The sequence below is a fragment of the Megalops cyprinoides genome, chromosome 20 (genome assembly GCF_013368585.1).
Source record: "Megalops cyprinoides isolate fMegCyp1 chromosome 20, fMegCyp1.pri, whole genome shotgun sequence".
Lineage (NCBI taxonomy): Eukaryota > Metazoa > Chordata > Actinopteri > Elopiformes > Megalopidae > Megalops > Megalops cyprinoides.
In genome coordinates this window covers 22,895,902-22,914,418 of record NC_050602.1, presented here as the reverse complement: position 1 = coordinate 22,914,418, position 18,517 = coordinate 22,895,902, and the positions used below count along the sequence as shown (strand labels likewise).

General features: G+C 42.0%; 1 protein-coding gene across 1 annotated transcript; it reads right to left on the bottom strand.

Moving 5' to 3' along the window:
• Positions 1–1,588: 1,588 nt before the first annotated feature.
• Positions 1,589–17,648, bottom strand: LOC118795903 (prostaglandin F2-alpha receptor-like). The gene is made up of 4 exons (XM_036554691.1): positions 17,570–17,648; positions 7,111–7,217; positions 5,366–6,163; positions 1,589–2,770 (listed from the first exon to the last, which is right to left on the bottom strand). The coding sequence occupies exons 3-4, from the start codon at positions 6,143–6,145 to the stop codon at positions 2,462–2,464; spliced, it is 1,089 nt and encodes a 362-aa protein (XP_036410584.1). The 5' UTR covers positions 6,146–6,163; positions 7,111–7,217; positions 17,570–17,648; the 3' UTR covers positions 1,589–2,461.
• Positions 17,649–18,517: the final 869 nt, after the last annotated feature.

Here is an 18,517-nt window from a genome sequence, read left to right as displayed (position 1 = left end):
TCAACCATAGGTTGCTGCCTAAATTCCAAAGAAGCACTACTGTGTTACCACTGACTAAGGTAATTGACTCAGATTGCTTCAGTGAATATCCAGCAGAACAGTGTGTATGATACAACTTAAACCATATAAGTTGCTATGGTTAAGAGTGTCTGCTAAGCAAATAAGGCTTCAATTGTTTGTTTTCAGTTTTGTTAGATTACCAGGTGCGTCAGATTCGGGAATCCAGGCTATTATCCTTTATTATTCTGAACACTTGATACCATTTTTAGTCCTTTGTAGCCCTTTCCTTTGTTGCATGCAGTCTCTTCAATCTTTGATTTGTTTTGGTGAAATGAACCATGTTTTTTTTTTGCTTCCCACTTTTATATTGTATGCTTTTAAGGATTTTTTCCCCCAAGTTATCAGTATGGTCACAATTTAATTAACAATTTAATTCTTCACAGGATTTTATTAGAATTCATCAGTCCATTTAAATACACACTACATATAATACATCTATTTAGTTCTTCACGATTTTATTAGAATTTATCAGTCTGCTTAAATACACACTACATATAATACATCTATTCATCACAGTGCCAGACATTTAAACATGAATCAGTTATGTATACACAAAGAACATATCCCAGCAACAGCATACAGGAAATTCACATTTGCTGCACTATTGAAAAATAAAAGGGACTTAATAATTATTATTAGCAGATATACATAACCATAAATACATACACATGTGGGTGCTTGTTTGTATGTTCAATTCATTCCGTTCTTGGTACTTTGGCAGAATGATTGATCTGAGATGTCAGTTGCTATGGATTAATGTATTTAATTTCTGGAAAAAAAACAGACATGCAGTACCCTCATTTCATATTGAGAATCAATACCTTGTTTAAGAGACAGATTTGATGATGTTTCTTGAATACTAATCTAAGTACAGTTCCTATGCCAAACCCTTGATGCAGATGGGAAACTCTTCACATATATTACATTTGCAATGAAACATTGTCATTGTCTGCCCTGTTTTCAGATTTCACATTCAAAATGGCCGCCTCATTGTTCTGAGTGGGTCTCGTGTTGGCTTCTGAATGACATTTAAGGCAAAATTAGTTGCAAGTGTTAGTAACAAACCTGGCCTGGGATTGTAGTTTTCTTTCCTTGTCCAGCATCAGCAACTGGACCTGCAGCTGCAGAAGCTTCCTTGTTAGCAGCCTATTATGTGTAATGATTTTGTGGGTGGTGATTAGTCGTGATGCACGGTATTGCACTACTAATCTTGATGTGATCCAGAGATTTAGAATAAAAAAAAAACAGGAAGTTACTGAAGCACAGAAGTAGTTTTCTTTAAATGGGCAGTAGCCAACACCCAGTTAATGTTTCCTTAACAATAGAGTATTGGGAATATTATGCCCCTACAAGGATCCTCTCCCAAACAAGTGTTCTTCAGTCATTCCTGTCCTTAAAACATGTGACTCAAAAACGGAGTCAGACGAACAAATCGATCCAAGTGCAAAAAAGACTTGAGTCATTCCCGACCGGCAGGCCAGTGATTCAGCCTCTGCCAAAAAGCAAAAGCGATGTCTCACTCCGCGGACCGCAGGGGAAGGCTGCTGCCTCTCCGGACCCAAAGCTGTTAATAAAGTCATCAGCATGCGTGTTTCTCAAGTGGCGATGGCTCTTCACAGTCAGCCGCGCGTCGGAGCTCGCTCTTGTAATGACGAATAGCGGAGCAAGCGGGCAATCAAAAGGCTGCATCATCGTTGCATTTCGGCAGGCACGCGAGTGCCTCCTGAGATGATACCGCTGATTTAAAAACGGAGGTAATGTTCTGAAGGCGATCATGAGCACGAACGTTTTCATCTCTGGAGCGTGCGATCCCGATGTGATGAGATGGGATTAGTGACGAGTCCCGCGTTATCGACACCCAGCATCTCTCTCTCTCTCACTCCCTCTCTCTCTCTCGCTGGGGGGCCTCGCTCTTGGTTCCCCCTCAAGAGGCTGGCGGAACGTGTTTTTGAACAACAGCGGGAAGACGGCTGACGCCTGGGCTGGTTCCCCTCACAGTGAAGTTGCACAGACACGCATCCGCAGTCTGCAAGGAGGTGTCTCCTGGCATTTGTGGGCCTCAGGGGGGGGATGGATCATGGGAAAGTGGCCAACCACAGGCATCATCGATCTCTAGCGTTGTCTCATTTCACTCTGAGCCCGTGGGGTGATAATGGAGATGATTGGCATCCCTGCTCCCTTCCTTTCGAAAGAGTTTACATTCCCCCTGATGTGACTCACAGGTCAGGGCTAATAAAATTAAAGACAGCGTCCAAAAGGATGACGATGTTCCCTTTTCTCCAGGGCTGCTTCCCCCCTTCTTTGCTGGCCCCCTTCTGGATTGAGCAGAGTGGTTCGACTGAAGCAGATCTTCAAGTTTCACGCAGACAAGCCTGGGGCTTGATTTGTGTACTGCCCGAGCTCAGGTGCAGGGCACAGGTTTGATGGTGGTCTTCGGCAGGGAGGTCATGACGAGGCTGACACGGTGCGGGGGGTTGCTGGTCTGCATGGAGTCCTTGAAGGTGCTGCAGTTCCACTTGTAGAAGGTCTGCATGCGCGGGCTGCAGCACCTCTGGGTTAGGATGAAGACTTTCTTCATGACCGCCCTCCTCAGCAGAATGTACACCCAGGGGTCCAGAATTTGGTTCCAGGTGGCCATGCGTACCGCCAGCAGCATCTGCCCACAGACTCGCTGGTTCTGGACCCAAATGCTCCGGATGATGAGAGTAACCTTAGGAAGTGACCAAAGAAGCACAGTGTTGAACTTAAGAGGCAATGCAAACAAAGCAAGTACCATTTCTTTCTTGTGACTAATACCATTTCTGAAACTGCAACAGTAGCAAAAAACTGAATTAAAAAACCACAGAGGTTGAATGAGGATAGAGTTCTTTGGAGACCCCTTCAACCAAAAACAAACGCTAACACACCATGCATTAAAAGCTTAAGATGTGCATCTGAAGTGGCTTCCATACGTCTGAAAGTTTTGTCTTGAGGCATTTCATTTATAATGCAAAAGTATCCTGCAGCACTAATATTACACTAATATTAATATTACTAATATTAAACATAAATGTAATAACACAATAATGTAATAGCATATTTATAACATATATATTTTGCAGATGTTCTCATCTAGAGTGTGATACGGCACAACACCTTAAATACATGCCACAGGAGTTTCAAATACAGGTACAAAATAGCCAGAATTACAGCATGTAGGCATATATCTATTGGATATATGCATAAAGAATATGATAGAGCAAAAGCAAAGAGATTGTTGCTTGTCAGATCTGAAGCACAGAGGTGAACACATAGCTGCTGTCTCAGTTTACACTGTTTCTCTGTCTGTGAACAGACGGTGAGGGGAGAGAGACACACTCCCTTCATCAATCATCTAAAGTCCACATGCAGCACTTAAAATCCGTCTCTACCAGGCGACAATTAAGCCATTTTAATTTCACGCTCCTTGGAGCTGCTGTACACAAAGCTATAAAGCTCTGAAGTTTTGAATTAGGTGTAATTTCAGAATGCACCACTCTGTCACTGGGACTTTGTTTTCAGAATTATTAAGGACAGTCTACTGTTAAAGCACGAGACCGCTGAGAACGCCATTGAGAACATGACAGTCCTTTTTCAAGGGATATGAAATGGAATTACACAACACTGTAGACAGGGCAAGATGGACTTCAGTAAATGGTTCTTTCTCATTTCTAACCGAAGGTCAAACCCATTACATTCAATAAATAGGAACTGCAAATTTGTTCTACAGAAAAGGGCCCAGTATTCCAATAACTTGTTCAATATTTGCACCATGAACAAAGGAAAAATCTCTGGTGGTGATGTATTTTGACAACTTTAAACTTTTCATATGTCAGAGACAGTCCACTTCAGGCACTGACAAAAGTGATGCAAGCAGCCAGGGCTTGACTCAACGTTTATGCCAAGAGCTGTGGCCTTGACTTCAAATGTAATTGCTCCAAAAAAGTGGTTTCAAAAGTGTGAATTTTTCACACTTGCACATTTTGTACTTATTCTGAGTCAAAAATTGTAAAAAAAAAAGCTAAGGTAATCTTGTGTAAGATACAATGAACGGTCACATTTACTTAACCGCATGAGCAGATGTTGAGGCCTATCTGCTTTGCATAAAGATAAAATCAGGAGCATTTTCTCCAATTGCCTATTCCAGCAAGATGACATTTTCAAATAAGCTCGTTAGTTTTCTTGCTCATTATTGAACGTCGCTACATTCGTTTTCCATCTTCTGTAGAAAAACCACACGGCTGACGTTTATCTGTCAGACGCAGCAAAGGAAAGCCGAATAAAAAAAAGGTCTGACCTTTAACAGTTTCTATGTCTGTGAGGTGGCATTTCATTATAAGTGAGGGATTGAGACATTAAAACTGAAGCAGCCACAAACTCTGGAAGTCACAGAGTGACTCACTGAATGAAATATTGCCGAGTTTTTTTTTTTTTTTTTTTCCAGTTTTCAGTGTTGAATAAGTATTAACTGAAGATGAACAGCATTACTGGGTCAAGCAGTGAGCATTTAAATGTGTCTGCCATGGATGGAGCACAAACATTATCACTTTCCCAGACGTGTTTATAAATGTCCACCACAGATCCGATTCCTACATTGAACTATTTTCACTTGTGTCTGCGTTTCACCGCTATATTCACTCACATTTATTTCACCGCTTTATTTTCTTTCATGTACTCAATAAGGTGAATATTTGCAATCATTGGCTTTTCATCTTTTCAATAATCTGCGCAGGCTTTGCCCTCTGTCCATGTGTCCATTTACCCAGGATCAGCCAGCAGCTGACACTGATTTGACAGCCGATTCACGATCCTATACATGCAATGGCTTCCGTTAACTGATTAAGACATGTGCCTCAATTAGTTAATGGGAGTATGCAGCAGAAACCACTGCGTCGTGCAAAATGGCTCGGAACCTTAGAATCTTTCGGTCAGGGATGAAAGAAAGAACACTGCGATTTTGCTCACATCACCTCACTGGAAACCAATTTGACAGTTTTGATAGGAAGCAGACATCATGGGACAAACTCCCTCAAACATTTCACGTTTTTTTGCACTCGAGCTTCATACTGGTCACAATAACTTTTCCCTCCAAGGGACACCACAGTTAGAAGATAGATTGTTAATTTCGGGAATCTCGGCCCGACTCAATGACCCCTTCCAAGAAATAATGAGCACACGACGGGCCAGGAGAAAGGGAACAAAACCAAACCTAATTCTTGAGCGTTGAGGCACATGATTTCTGCGCATACCAGAGATAAGAAGCTTGCGCCAGGGAGGAAGATCTTACCAATAAAGGAGCCCAGCAGATGCAGGATACCAGCATGATGGCCAGTAGCTGGCAGACCATCTCCAGGTGGTGGGAAGTGCCCTTGCGGTGCCTACCGCTGCGGAGCTTGGAGCGGAGGAGCGTAACCCCGGTGACCATGTTGCACAGGATGGAGACGGAGAGCGACAGGAGCCCCATCCCGGAGAACAGCAGGGGGAGGAAGATGTCCAGCCAGTCCAGCGCCCCCTCCTGGCGGAAGAAGCACCAGCTCCGGGAGTGCTGCATGTGGTAGAAGCGGCGGGCCAGGATGGGGAGCAGGGCGACGGCGGCCGCCAGGAGCCAGACCAGGCCCAGCATCTTCTTCATGCGGCGGGAGGTGAGCGCGGCGGCGTGGAAGAGGGGCCGCGTGATGCCGAAGCAGCGCTCCACCGCCATGGTGCTCCCCAGCAGCAGGGGGCTCAGGCCGAAGAACACCATGCAGGCGCCAAAGACGTTGCAGTAGAGGCCCGTCGCGTCCATGCCCGCTCTGTAGACGTGCAGCGCCAGGGAGCCGTTGATGAGGTGCCCCAGGAAGTTGGTCATCACCAGGCCGCTGGCGAAGAGCAGGAAGGAGGCCTTGGTCTTGAGGCGGAAGCGGCGGTAGGACTTGACCAGGATGATGAGGGCCAGCATGTTGGACATGATCCCGACGCTCATGGAGACCACGGAGGTCATGGGGGACACCTGCGGCTGCCGGCTGCCGGTGCTGTTCTGGGTGCTGGCCACAGTGCATACCTCCATGGATGTCCTGTTGTCAGTCATGGCTGGGGAATGAGCAGTCTGAAAAGACACAGTACGCTTGAGACCTCCCTCCTGCTTCAGTTACCGAGGGCTGACATTAACACTGAGCACACTGCTCATCCACAGCATGTTCTTTGAAATAAAACGAGAGCTGAACAGGAACCAGTGGCATTTTCACCCTCTAGTGGTGGAACATCCTAGTGGCAAAACTACTGTAGGAGCTGCTGGTCCCTACAGTCACTGCCAAAAAATACAACCTCACATTTTCTCAGGACTAAACATATAAGCACGCAAATAAGTCAGTCCTGTCTGTGACCCTACATACCAATGAGTTCAAAACATTTTTCACCCATGGATTTGGAATTTTTCTCCTGAGACCCAATATCCATTATACCATCACATAAAGAGGAAATGGCGTAGTGTGGTCTAGAGAATCTTGTAATTGCTTGAGCTATTATGGTGTGCTGAAAATACCTCTTTTTTTCCCCTTAGCATTTTAACAGTAACCCTCTGGGTGAATTGAGCAACTATTCTGATCGGGAAAATTAATGACTGCCAGTAATGGATTCTTAAATTAGCCACTAATAAATTTCTATACCTAATTGGTTCATTTTATTACCAACATATTCAACGCATCTCCACATTGTACGTCATTATACCGTCAGAGGCTGTTTTTTCCAAATCAGAATAAAACAATGGCACAGTATTTATTTATATGTACACAATCATAAATAGACTACATACATTTACCACAATATACAGTCTTGCTTCTGAAATCAGTTAGGATATTTCTACAACATAAGATTTCCGCATAAAGTTAAAAAGAAATAAAAGAAATTGTCATTTACATTTAATCACTAAGTACACATAGAAGGACACAGTTTACGAATGGCAACGTGCGTATTTCTTGACAATGTTATACAGGTTCATACACACCTGCTACACACTAACACACTGCAAGTATAAAAACCAAATGCTGCTTTTACCTTTTCCGCCTCCGGTATGCTATATTCCAGACAGTTTTCCACAGCGTGGCAGAGCGACTTTTCTCCGTTTTGCGCTGTAGGCGCTCTTTAGGAACTGACACCAGCGCCTACCGAGACAGAACGCGGAGAGTGAGAGAGTGAAGTCGAGGAAAACCCGTATTGAACTTTTTATAGTCCGCTCCCTGACAGCGGATGTGCTCCCCGGTGCATGACCAAGCCTGATAAAATCGCTAAGGATGTGCTCATTAAGGACAAGACCAAAACAGACTGAGGAGTCTTCAAAACATTCTGGTGGATGCGTAATACATTTCTTGAGTTTTTCAAGTGGCATGTGTTCTCCAATCCCTAGTACTGCAGAAACTAGAGACTGCAGACATGTATCTTAAGGCTGAAGTAAACCGTACATGTTAAGGTATTAAATACGAATCGGATCGTTGAATAGCTGGCAGAGTAATTTTGGACTCATTGCTTCACGGAATTTTTGGTCCGACGTAGAGTATTGAAAAGATCTCAGAGAGAACGGACAACGAGTTACTACCGCATAAAAACAATTGCTAAGAGGAAAAACATCAGGTTGTATATACCTGATGCATACAAAACTTTAGGAGCATCTCACCAAACAGAATTTTATAGAAAAAAATTAAATATGCATAAGACAGAGATGGTCTATTTAGAAAATGAACTGCTAGGAAATTGAAGTCTGGCATACCCCCAAGACCACCCCGAAAAACACTTTTATAGAAAAAAAATAAATATGCATAAGACAGAGATGGTCTATTTAGAAAATGAACTGCTAGGAAATTGAGCTCTGGCATACCCCCAAGACCACCCCGAAAAAGACTTACAAAACGTCAGTAATCACAGTGACCATTCCACTTAAGTAGAAATTGATCTTAGATTTCAGATCCGTGTAGAAACAAATTTTACAAAAGATATGAGCTCGCAACTAAACTGTGCTTTCGCGACTATTGTCAAGTCACCTCAGTCTCCTTATTGTTCGCTACATTAGACAGGGTCATAGATAACAGAATTTCAGAAACACTAAAACACCCCTTAATATATATTATATATTAATATATAAAGATATCAATATGAAGTGTATATGATACGGATAATGTTTTCAATACACCCTGAGAGAGAGACAGATTAATGACTGTCTACATCAGTGATCTAATCGCGGGGTTTGGGTAGACTCATATATGCTCCACACTGAGTGTTAACCTGCTTGGTAGATTTGATCGGTTTAACGCCTCACACCTTGATATATATACACTTGGAGTAAATACTATAATTATAGGGTAATATTTTCCGCATGTAAATTGAAATGTCCTTTTTACCGGGAACAGCAATAAAGCGTTGTTTGCGAAATATTGTCTTTCCACAACTATTTGCATGGTTATATTTCCAAGAAAACAATTAGGATTCACTGCATAACAGTGGAATGTAATGAAATTGTTGCAGCCTGTCAAACTTCACCATTCACAGTTATAACTATTTAAGGTGGAAACCGCTATTACCTGGGGGGTTCAGATCCGAGAACCGAGTAACTTCCAATCGCGAACTGACTGCATGTGCATTACGAAAATCAGACGTACTTTGCAGACAGAGATTCGCACCTCTAACGATTTGTACAGTATAGGCGAAAACGTACAATGTCCACCTGGAACAATTAAACGCTAAACCACCACGATCAAAGTATTTGTACAAATAGTTGTTGTTTCTTGCCTCGCTTAGGACTTGGACCTGAAACCTCCTGGTTAAAAGCAAAAACGACAATGCAGTGCTGCTACCCTACCATCATAACGTGTGTATGGAAGATGGTGGCGTGTTTGCTTCAAATACTTAATTGGTGATGAATACATTTTTTATAGCGCACAATGGGCAACCTGACGGAAAGATGAAATGATTTACTTGTGAGTTGAGTTCTTCACAGTGGCGCTGAAAACAAGCGGTGGAATTTAAATAGACAGAATTTAAATATCAATCACTGGTTTCCCTTCTGACAGTTTTCCAATTTCATTTATTTGTGCCATTTAACATTCTCTTCTGTCTCGCACTGAATAAGAGGACTATGGAAGCAGATGTGTTCATCAAAACATATTTTTTCCAGTATCAGCCTCTGGTGGGGGGTGGGGTTGTTGGGGGGGAATGAGGTCCTACTGATTATCAGTTTTGACAATATCCCAATATCAGTAATTAGCTTAAAAAAGAATAGCTGTGATCCAGATTGCATTTGTGATTAAATCAACTGTTTAGCTGTGATCCTGGGGAGTTTCACTGTCCATGTGGTTTCATTCCAGCCAGATTTCCCAACCACCTGATTTAAGTGGTAATTTTCTCAGTTGAGACAATTCAGCTTCAGCCCCCGGTTCTGGCTGTTACCGGTTTAAAGCCAGCTGATAACCATGATGGACTGAGACTTTCCAACACAGGAGCTTATGAGTCATGATACGCGAAGAGCCAAACTGTTCCTTTTCCTGTCACTGCTAAAGAAGTAGAATCTGTGACCTGCAATCCACAAATTGCAGCAATCCAGAATAAACGAGTTTACAGAGACTACTGGGATTGGCAGAAACTCAGAGTAAGTGTCCTTCTCTTAGACGCCATTTGGCTTGGTGTCAGCACAGAAGGAGACAGTCTTGGACAGTATTGGGAATACTTTGCAGCAGCACACTCATCGGGATACTAAAGCATATAGGTGGAGGTAGCGGCATTCCAGGAAATTCCGGATCCAGAGGGATGTGGATGATGTGTTACATTTCCTGTAAAGCTTTGGCACAGCATCAGCGGTGCGAAACTAATGAGCTATGTGTATAAAACGAGACATAACTTACTGGTGAGAGAGTCTGTGTTTTCCTTTTTGCTCACTCTCAAAATAAATCAATTCCAGGTTAAAAATAACTTGTTTTTAGAAAATGATTATGATTATATAGAAAATGATTATTTATTTATTTATTGCGGGCAATATCTGGTCTGTTTCTTAGCAGATGCTTGTAATGAATCTCAAAGGAACAGCTGCACAAAGCATCCCCCCCCACCCCCCGCCCAGTGTTGTAAGTTTGGCACAGTGACATTATGACCCACTGTTTTTGATTTGAGACAACCAAAATAGTCACACTTCTGTTTCTAGTCCAGTAAACTATGGCCTCCCACTCTTACTAGATTGTCAGAGTTGCCTTGTTCAAAGTAGGCATTCTTCCGCATTTAGTGGTGGGATGAGATGGTATTGCACAATGTCTATCACGCTACGTAACAGTTGCCACCTAATCAGTGGGACGTTGTAGTTGGTCTACTATTGTATTATTTTTTTTATGCCCCCCCCCCTCCCCTTTCATGCAACCATGTGTGGAATTGCCAATTGTGCATAAGGCTCGTTTCACAACAGCAGCCTCTGCAGTCATGGGGGTGCAGTGAGGCAAGACAAATGCAATCTTACACACTTGCATGCAGCCACTGGCTATTTTTCCACAGTGAAGTAGGCACCAATTGGAGGATAGGTGCTGACCCACTGATGTCACCCGAACAACTCGCGGGTTGACAAAGTTTTCTGGCACAGCAACGGTAGGAGTAATTCTGTCTCCAGGGAGGTAGCACTGGGGAAGCAGGAGTACAGAGCCAGGCACCCCTCTCAGGAAACTAATCAATAAGGCAGGTACCAGCCGAACCTCACCACGACTCACATGAGGTGGTAACTATGGAGACGGGGAGCGGAGAGACTGCCCTCCCCAAATCAAAGGATTGGAGTGAATGACGGTTACCCCAGGAGGCCTTGGGGACACATATGAAGATTGTAGGGGGGTGCATCCGTTGAGATTATAGAAGCCACTGGAAGTCATCATTGTTTTTTCATGGTGCTGTAAACTTATGATATCATAATGTCACTCGTTAGGTAAAATGCGACTAAAATAGTGTCTATTTTATCCAGTCAGGAAGTATCCTTGTAGCATAGAGAAGAAGAGAGAAAGAGGGAGAGAGACAAGCATAAATTAGGGTTTATATTCAGCAACTGGGTCTGGGACAGAGAGATTTGCTGTGCAGACAGATACAAGAAAGGTACAAGAAAACCTCCTGTAACCAAACACGTGAAATTCCTTTTCACTTCAGTAGAACGCTGGCATATCTGAGGCCAACTGTAAATTAGTGGTGTGTGGTGAAGCGTGCCAGATGTAAAACTTGGTTAGAATAGTTTGCTCTAAATTCCTTTTCATTAAATGTTGACACATTTGAGCATATTTAGATCTTTTTCAGCTTTTCATAGGGTATGTTAGATTATAAGATTGGAAGAACTTTTTTCTGTCTGATATTAGTTTCAGTCCTTCCAACATCATCCACAGTTGTTGAGAAGTAAATGTTAAATTTGTTTTATTTTAAAGCATGTTTTAGCTGCAGGTCCAGTGGAGAGAAGTAATTGGGTTAAGGTATATTGGGGGATGCCACATAGATTTTAAAATGTGAACTGGTTTTTGGTCTGGTTTTTGTTGATCAGAGAATCAGGGTTGAAAAATTAGGCATATCAACGTTATAGTTGATTTTCATAGGTTTTGCCACCGCTGTGAAATGATTGTGCATATTGCTTTTGCAAGTTTTGCAATGATTATCTTTGTCACTTTGAAATAGAACATCACTATTAAAATGTCAGATGCTTTCTGTCAGTTCAGTGCCTAACTATAGATGAACTTGACCACATCACATTGTAGCAATACGGTAAAAATGGAGAATTTGCCCCCGCAAATCTGTGGTTACTGCCGGGATTTTCATAATGGGTTATGGATTATGGAGTACATGCGTACAGACTGATTTTATGACGCAGTGTTTTGGTGGTGATGTCTAATTTCTCTTTGCTTGGCAGTAAAGCTTAAGAAAAAGCAGGCAATGAGAAACATCGAAACATCGTCTGGACCCTTTGAATGGCCATGACTTGTGACAATACATGGGACAGAGAGAACCGCAGAGTGAATATTAATGAATAAACTGAATAAACACTTTTCCTCTTTCAGTACTGCACTATAGCAAACAATAAAATGGCGGTATTCACTATAGAAAATCTGTTTAGCATCAAGGGCACCTATTGCTGTGGGAATATCGTCCGTATTAGATTAATCAGGCTGGGCGGTGTTTTCGTGTTGTCTAAGGAGAGTCGGTTTTTCATTGAAAATATGCCTTGACAGGATTAATGAATGAGATGAAGGATGTGAGCGTCTGGGGACTTGGCACAGGGGTTAGAAGTTGAGTTCAGTCAAGTAGTACAGAAGCAGACAGGCTGTTCTCACTCATGGAGATTAAAGATGCAGTCAAAAAGTGAGAGGATTCCACACACGTCAAAGCTGGGAATTTTCATCTGCCAAATACATACTGAAAAACTAGAAAGGGTACCAAATATACAACAATAAATGCAAGAGGAATGCTGTTGACATCTTTTCATTGTGTCCCTTTGAAACGTTCCCTCATTGTGGCCATATTTGGGTATTTGGCAGGAATACTTCAGAGGCGCCATAAATTGTGTTGAATTCACATGGAGTGTATTGGAAACATCTGCCTCTCAGAAATTTGGCATGAGAATCCTTAGAAACAGTCATGGATTGAGCACCGAGGCAACTTGTCAAGTTTTTTTTTCTCTAAACAGGTGTACCTGTACCTGTCTGCTATTATCTGTTGATTCTTTGGGCATCAATTGAGATCCAACACTCTGTAAATGCCTAGGTCAGAAAGGTAAGCAACCTGGCAGAAAAAGGACTGTGCAATTGTGATTCATAACAGCAACAAGCGTGTGGAAAGGTATCCAAACAAATAAAACGGAGTTTCAAAGTTTCAAATGTAGTGAGATTAGGCAGCATCAACTGGCCATGCAGAGAGTGGCAGGGGGTCTCAGAACAAATGTAATAACTATGATTCAGATATGAAAGAGGAACATTTTATTATTCGTATTAGATTCAGATGCTTTGTTTGAGGAGCACAGATGAAATCAGCTTTCGTATTTCTTTGAAAACACCAAACCCATATATTACGCATTTGCAGGTGTAAATTCAAATTTCACAAAAAAATGTAGACAAACTAGAAATACTAAAAAAGTGCAAACTGGAAACAATTTAAGTGATGTAAGCTTTTTTCTTCTGATAGCTTTCCAAAGAACAGCTCATTATAATGAAGCCTTTAATTAGTGTTTCAGAAATCTTTAAAAGGGAAAGTACTGGCAAACATTGATTTTTAAAATCTTTTTGATCTTTTCAGTGACCAGTAAAAATAAGCCAGTACTGGCTGTAGTTGCTATACCTATCTCATAAAACTCATAAAAATTGACTCTTCCATTGAGTTAAAGTATTTTTTTTATCAGAGGTAGGTATGAACATTAATTAAATTAAAGCATTAAAGCATTAGAAATTTGATCTTTACAAATGTAATGGCAAAGGCCTGAGACGGTCCTAACATTCTAACAGGATATTCTGAATCTAACATTCTTGTTAGATCGAGAATATCCTGATTGACAACAATATATTTCACTTACAAAAAAGTGGCTCAATTTCTCTGGTAAAAGTTATTGAACAAAAAGTCAAAGGATGTAGATGTGCCCTTTTTCTGCATAACTGAATTGAATGAATCATTACAAGAAAAATTTGTTGCCTAAATGTTGAGGGGAAGGAAGCAAAGATTACCAAAAGCCCTGAGACAGGGCAACGTTTGACAGGAGCTGGCTCCAGGGAAATCACATATTAATTTTAATTTTGCCCATATATTTCCCAAAATCACATTCAGCCAGCAAATTATTACGTTTGGACCCCAAATGAAAGCAATGGAACTCCCTTGCATCGATGCTTTATCTTTTGACAAAAACACATAAATATTGACTCAAACAAATGACCTCATCTTTTTATATATAGCTGTATCTGGCAACAACCAATTAAGCAGTAGATGTTTTCATTTTCCTTCAAAGTAAAATAAATGGTTAAGAGATTATTAAATTTCTGGGGAAAATACAGAGAGATATGGCATCTCCTGCTATGATTCAGACTGTACTGTAATGAGAAGGACGTTGGACATGGCAAAATGGTAAATGGACATGGTAAATGGACATGAGAAATGTGAATAATGACCAAAATTAATTCCCTTCTTTGGGAGGTGCCTGTTCTGGTTGGAGGCGGGGGTATGCCTAGTGGTGGAGTGAAATGGGAATAATACTGTTACGTGCTGCATAGCAGTGTAGAATAGTGGTAAGGAGCTAGGCTTTTAACCAAAAGGTTGCTGGATTGATTCCCCACTGGGGCATTGATGCTGTACCCTTGGGCAAGGTACTTAACCCACAATTGCCTCAGTAAATATCCAGCTGTATAAATGGATACATTTGTAATCTATGTAAGTCGCTCTGTCTAAGAGTGCTAAATGAAAATGATGTAATGTAATGTAATGTAACCCTGAATCCAGCCAGGGAGAGGGTCAGGTAGGAGACCCTGGAATTTGGTGTGGGAAAGATCTGCAGACAGGAGGCAAGGAGCAAGGGGTGGAGAGAGGGGAGAAAGCGGGATGCACAAACAGCTAATGTAACAGGATAGAGAGGCTTGTAGGCATTTATAATACATCATTTTCTGGTTTAGACTGGTCTGAGGGGAGTAGGCGTGGACGTCATAGAAATTTATAGGAATTTCCTGCCCTCCCAAATTTTTAGCAAATAACTTTCATTTTTGCACATAATGGCTACACTGGGCTGGGGAAGAAAGGCTGTGTGTGGGCATCTGTTTGTATTAAAAACAAATAATGACACATCCATAAACTTTAAGGATGAAAGCCGAGCAGCAAATGTCACAAGCTGTCTCGCCCAGTGCAGGTTTATCTGCCCCGGCCCCCTGAAACAGTCATGAACACACTAACCAACTAATAGTGTGGACTGACTACTAAAATTCATTGAACAGTTTACAACAGGCTAATGATCTGGACTTTACATTTCCTGCCTCAAACACCTTACACCTCCTGGATTCCCTCTGGCCTACAAGTGCTCTCTACAGGTAAGTATACTGCAACAGTCCACCTGCCGTACTTTTACACATATGCCTATTGACTCCGTGCACACCTTAATGGCTAAGGTTACACACTGCAAACTTAGCTTTGCTGCTATACAGTACATTACATTATTGTCATTTAGCAGATCTGTTCCAGAGCGACTTACATAGGCTACAGTTTTAATTTTTTGCATGTTGTCCATTTGTACAGCTGGATATTTATTGAGGCAATTGTGGGTTAAGTACCTTGCCCAAGAGTACAGCAGCAATGCCCCAGTGGGGAATCAATCCAGCAACCTTTTGGTTAAAAGCCTAGCTCCTTACCACTATGCTACACTGCTATGCAGCACATAACAGTATTATTCCCATTTCACTTCACCACTAGGCATACCCCCGCCTCCACCCCTGACCCAGACTCCCAATTTCCACAGTGGATAAATAAGCACTCTCCACGGCGGGAAAATAAATCCTTGTAGAATAGTTTTGGCATTTATCCTACAAAATTTATGCTGAAATAATGCAATCATTTGTCAGCAAGAACAGGGTCAAAGCTAACAAATTAAGCGAAGGATCAGTATTTTGAAAAGCGAGATAAATGAACACATTTTCTGCATTTCAAAGGCTTGCTCAATTGAAGTGGCCTCATCAGCAACATTTCATTTGAAAGATTCCTCTTGTTGTTGAGTGGTGAGGATCAAGGCGTCATAATCTGATCCAGAATATGTGCACATACATAAAAGTACAGCCTGAAATTGCAGTCGACCTCTACGCTAATGAGCAGACCCCCTGACAGCTGACATAAGTTATACTGTGCTCATGGACACACATGCATTCAGCTGCTGTGACTTCACATGGGACATTACTGACAACCAAGTGAGAAATACCCGCAATCGACCACACAGCATGCTAGAGCAACAGGGCGGTGTCCAGTAGAAGGACAAGGCAGACGTCACCAGCCACAGGTATATTCCAACAGCCAGTGTTGTCATAAATCAAGCGCCCCCAGTCAAATGTTTGAGGTAAACACTGCACTGAACTTTTTGCCAGTTCTCAGGTGGAACAAATGCAAGGGAAAGCATTACATTACATTGTTGGTATTTAACAGGCGCTCTTACCCAGAGTGACTTACATTAGTTACAATGTTATCCATTTATACAGCTGGCTATTTTACTTAGGCAACTGGGGGTTAAGTACCTTGCCCAAGGGTACAACAGCAGTGCGAACCGGCAACCTTTTGGTCACAAGTCCTGCTCCTTAACCACTATGCTACACTGCCGCCCTAAACATGTCTACTGGGCTGCCTCCGAAATATGATTGTGCAATGAATAGTCACAACCATGCATGACCAGCACCCGCCCCCATCCTACACCGGGCTAAGCCCTAGCGCTGTTGGCAGGAAAGGTACATATTATCAGAATCAGACTTTATTGGCCAGGCATGCTTCAACACATACAAAGAATTTGACTCAGGTTCCATTGACTTTCATACAACATCAAACAGACAACAACAAATAGCTAACAACAGTAGTGATACAACAAACAACAGCAGCAGGAACAGCACAAACACATGGAATAAGGATGGAATGAATGAGGTTTATATGAATAGCTATTGCACAATGAACATAAGTTAAAGTATACATGAGTGTAAGGTGTGGATCTGTACAACTATTAGTTATATACAACTATTGCACTATGTTATATACAGCTATTGCACAATGAGCATTAGATAAAGTGTACCCGAGTGCCGGCTATGGATATGTATAATATGGATTTGTTATCTGTTGTGCTGCATTTTCTGTGCTGTCGAAATCTGGCCCAGGGTCTCATTCACCTCAAAGCCAAACGAGACACAGTTTATGAAACAAGAAAAAAAGTGGGCTGCTCTTTTTTTCAATGCACTTCAAATAAAATGCATTGAGTGGTATTTCAAAGCTTTGTGTTGTATTTGAAGGATAGTACAAAGATACCTTTAATCATATTTTGCTTTGATTTTTAGAGAATGTTATTTAGATTTAGACATATACATGGAGATACAACAGTTTAGCATATCACACGTTAATCAACTAACCAGTTATTTTAGCATTTTCTTAAGAAACTAACAGTAATTCTTTGTTATCCAAGTAAAACCCCTCAAATTAATCTATTAATAGCATGCTCCAATGGTCACATAAAAAGCATTGCTTTACTGTTGATTTATGATGACAAACCTGTTTTTGCAGACTGCGATACAGAATTACTTCCAGACTTCCTAGGAAAAAGGCTGATGCGCCTGGAGTGAAACAAGCCCTGACCTGCAACAAAGTGTTACAAGCAAGTTTCCTTTGGCTAGAAAACAAACCAGTTACACATGGCTACAAAGGGAAAAGCCAGCCAAAACTGAATGTGGTTGTTCTCTTACACTCACACAGAAAACAAACCCCAAAAGTGGCCCAAGGCAGCCCTCCCAAAGCAGCTCAGCACAGGCGAACTCACCCGCTTTCAGGATCTCCTGTTGGGTCAGCTCGTCTTCTAGGCTGGAATAGCCAGCAGAGCTAAGCCGCTGGGTCTTTCAATGTTTAGTTAGTTTTTTTAATTTAAAACGATGGCACAGGGTCAACAGTCCAACTCCCTGTGTGATGTCCATTGAGGAAGGGGAAGATAAAAGACAGGATCACAAAATGCTATACTCAGCCCTGGCGGGAAACAGAGGAGCCAAATCCTAGTCCGCTCCCAGGAACTGGCAGGGAACAGGTGATCCAGGTCCTATTTAGGGACCCAGCGAACACAAACAGCATAGATCCAAACAAAATGGTGTCTACCGGGTTCAGGACACAAAAAAGGAGCAATTCCCACACTCCAGACAGACCTGAGCTCAGCACCACCGTCTCTGTCCAGTTCAGCTTTTAGCCTCACAGGTTTGTACCTCTCTCCTCTACAGGTGAGCGGTTCTTAAACTTACCTGAAAAGGGAGGCTGTCTCTAGCTGTGGGATGATGTCAGCAGCGCATGCTAAATGAAAGAACGAAACAGAAAAGTATGTGCGTGGGTGAGTGTGTGTGCGTGTGCGTGTGTGTGTGTGTGTGTGAGAGGGTGAGTGAGTGAGTGAGTGTGTGTGTGTGTGAGAGGGTGAGTGAGTGAGTGAGTGAGTGTGTGTGTGTGTGAGTGAGTGAGTGAGTGAGTGAGTGAGTGAGTGTGTGAGTGTGTGAGTGTGTGTGTGTGTGTGTGTGTGTGTGTGTGTGTGTGTGTGTGTGTATGATGTGTCTGTTCCTCAGTCCTAAGAAAAGCATATATCTTGTTTGGCCAGAGAGTAAATATACTGTATGCAAGTAGATTTTCTTGCATTTCATTAACGCAAGCATATACAGTATAAAGCATATTTAAACAGGCTACAAAACATTTGCAATAACAACCGTTTTTAATTTGCTGCTTGTACAGAATATAT

Excerpts from the sequence above, each read along its gene's own strand:
- LOC118795903 (XM_036554691.1), bottom strand. The coding sequence starts at position 6,145 with ATGACTGACAACAGGACATCCATGGAGGTATGCACTGTGGCCAGCACC. Across the intron at positions 2,771-5,365 it reads TCTGCTGGGCTCCTTTATTG|GTTACTCTCATCATCCGGAG; the intron begins GTAAGATCTTCC and ends TCACTTCCTAAG.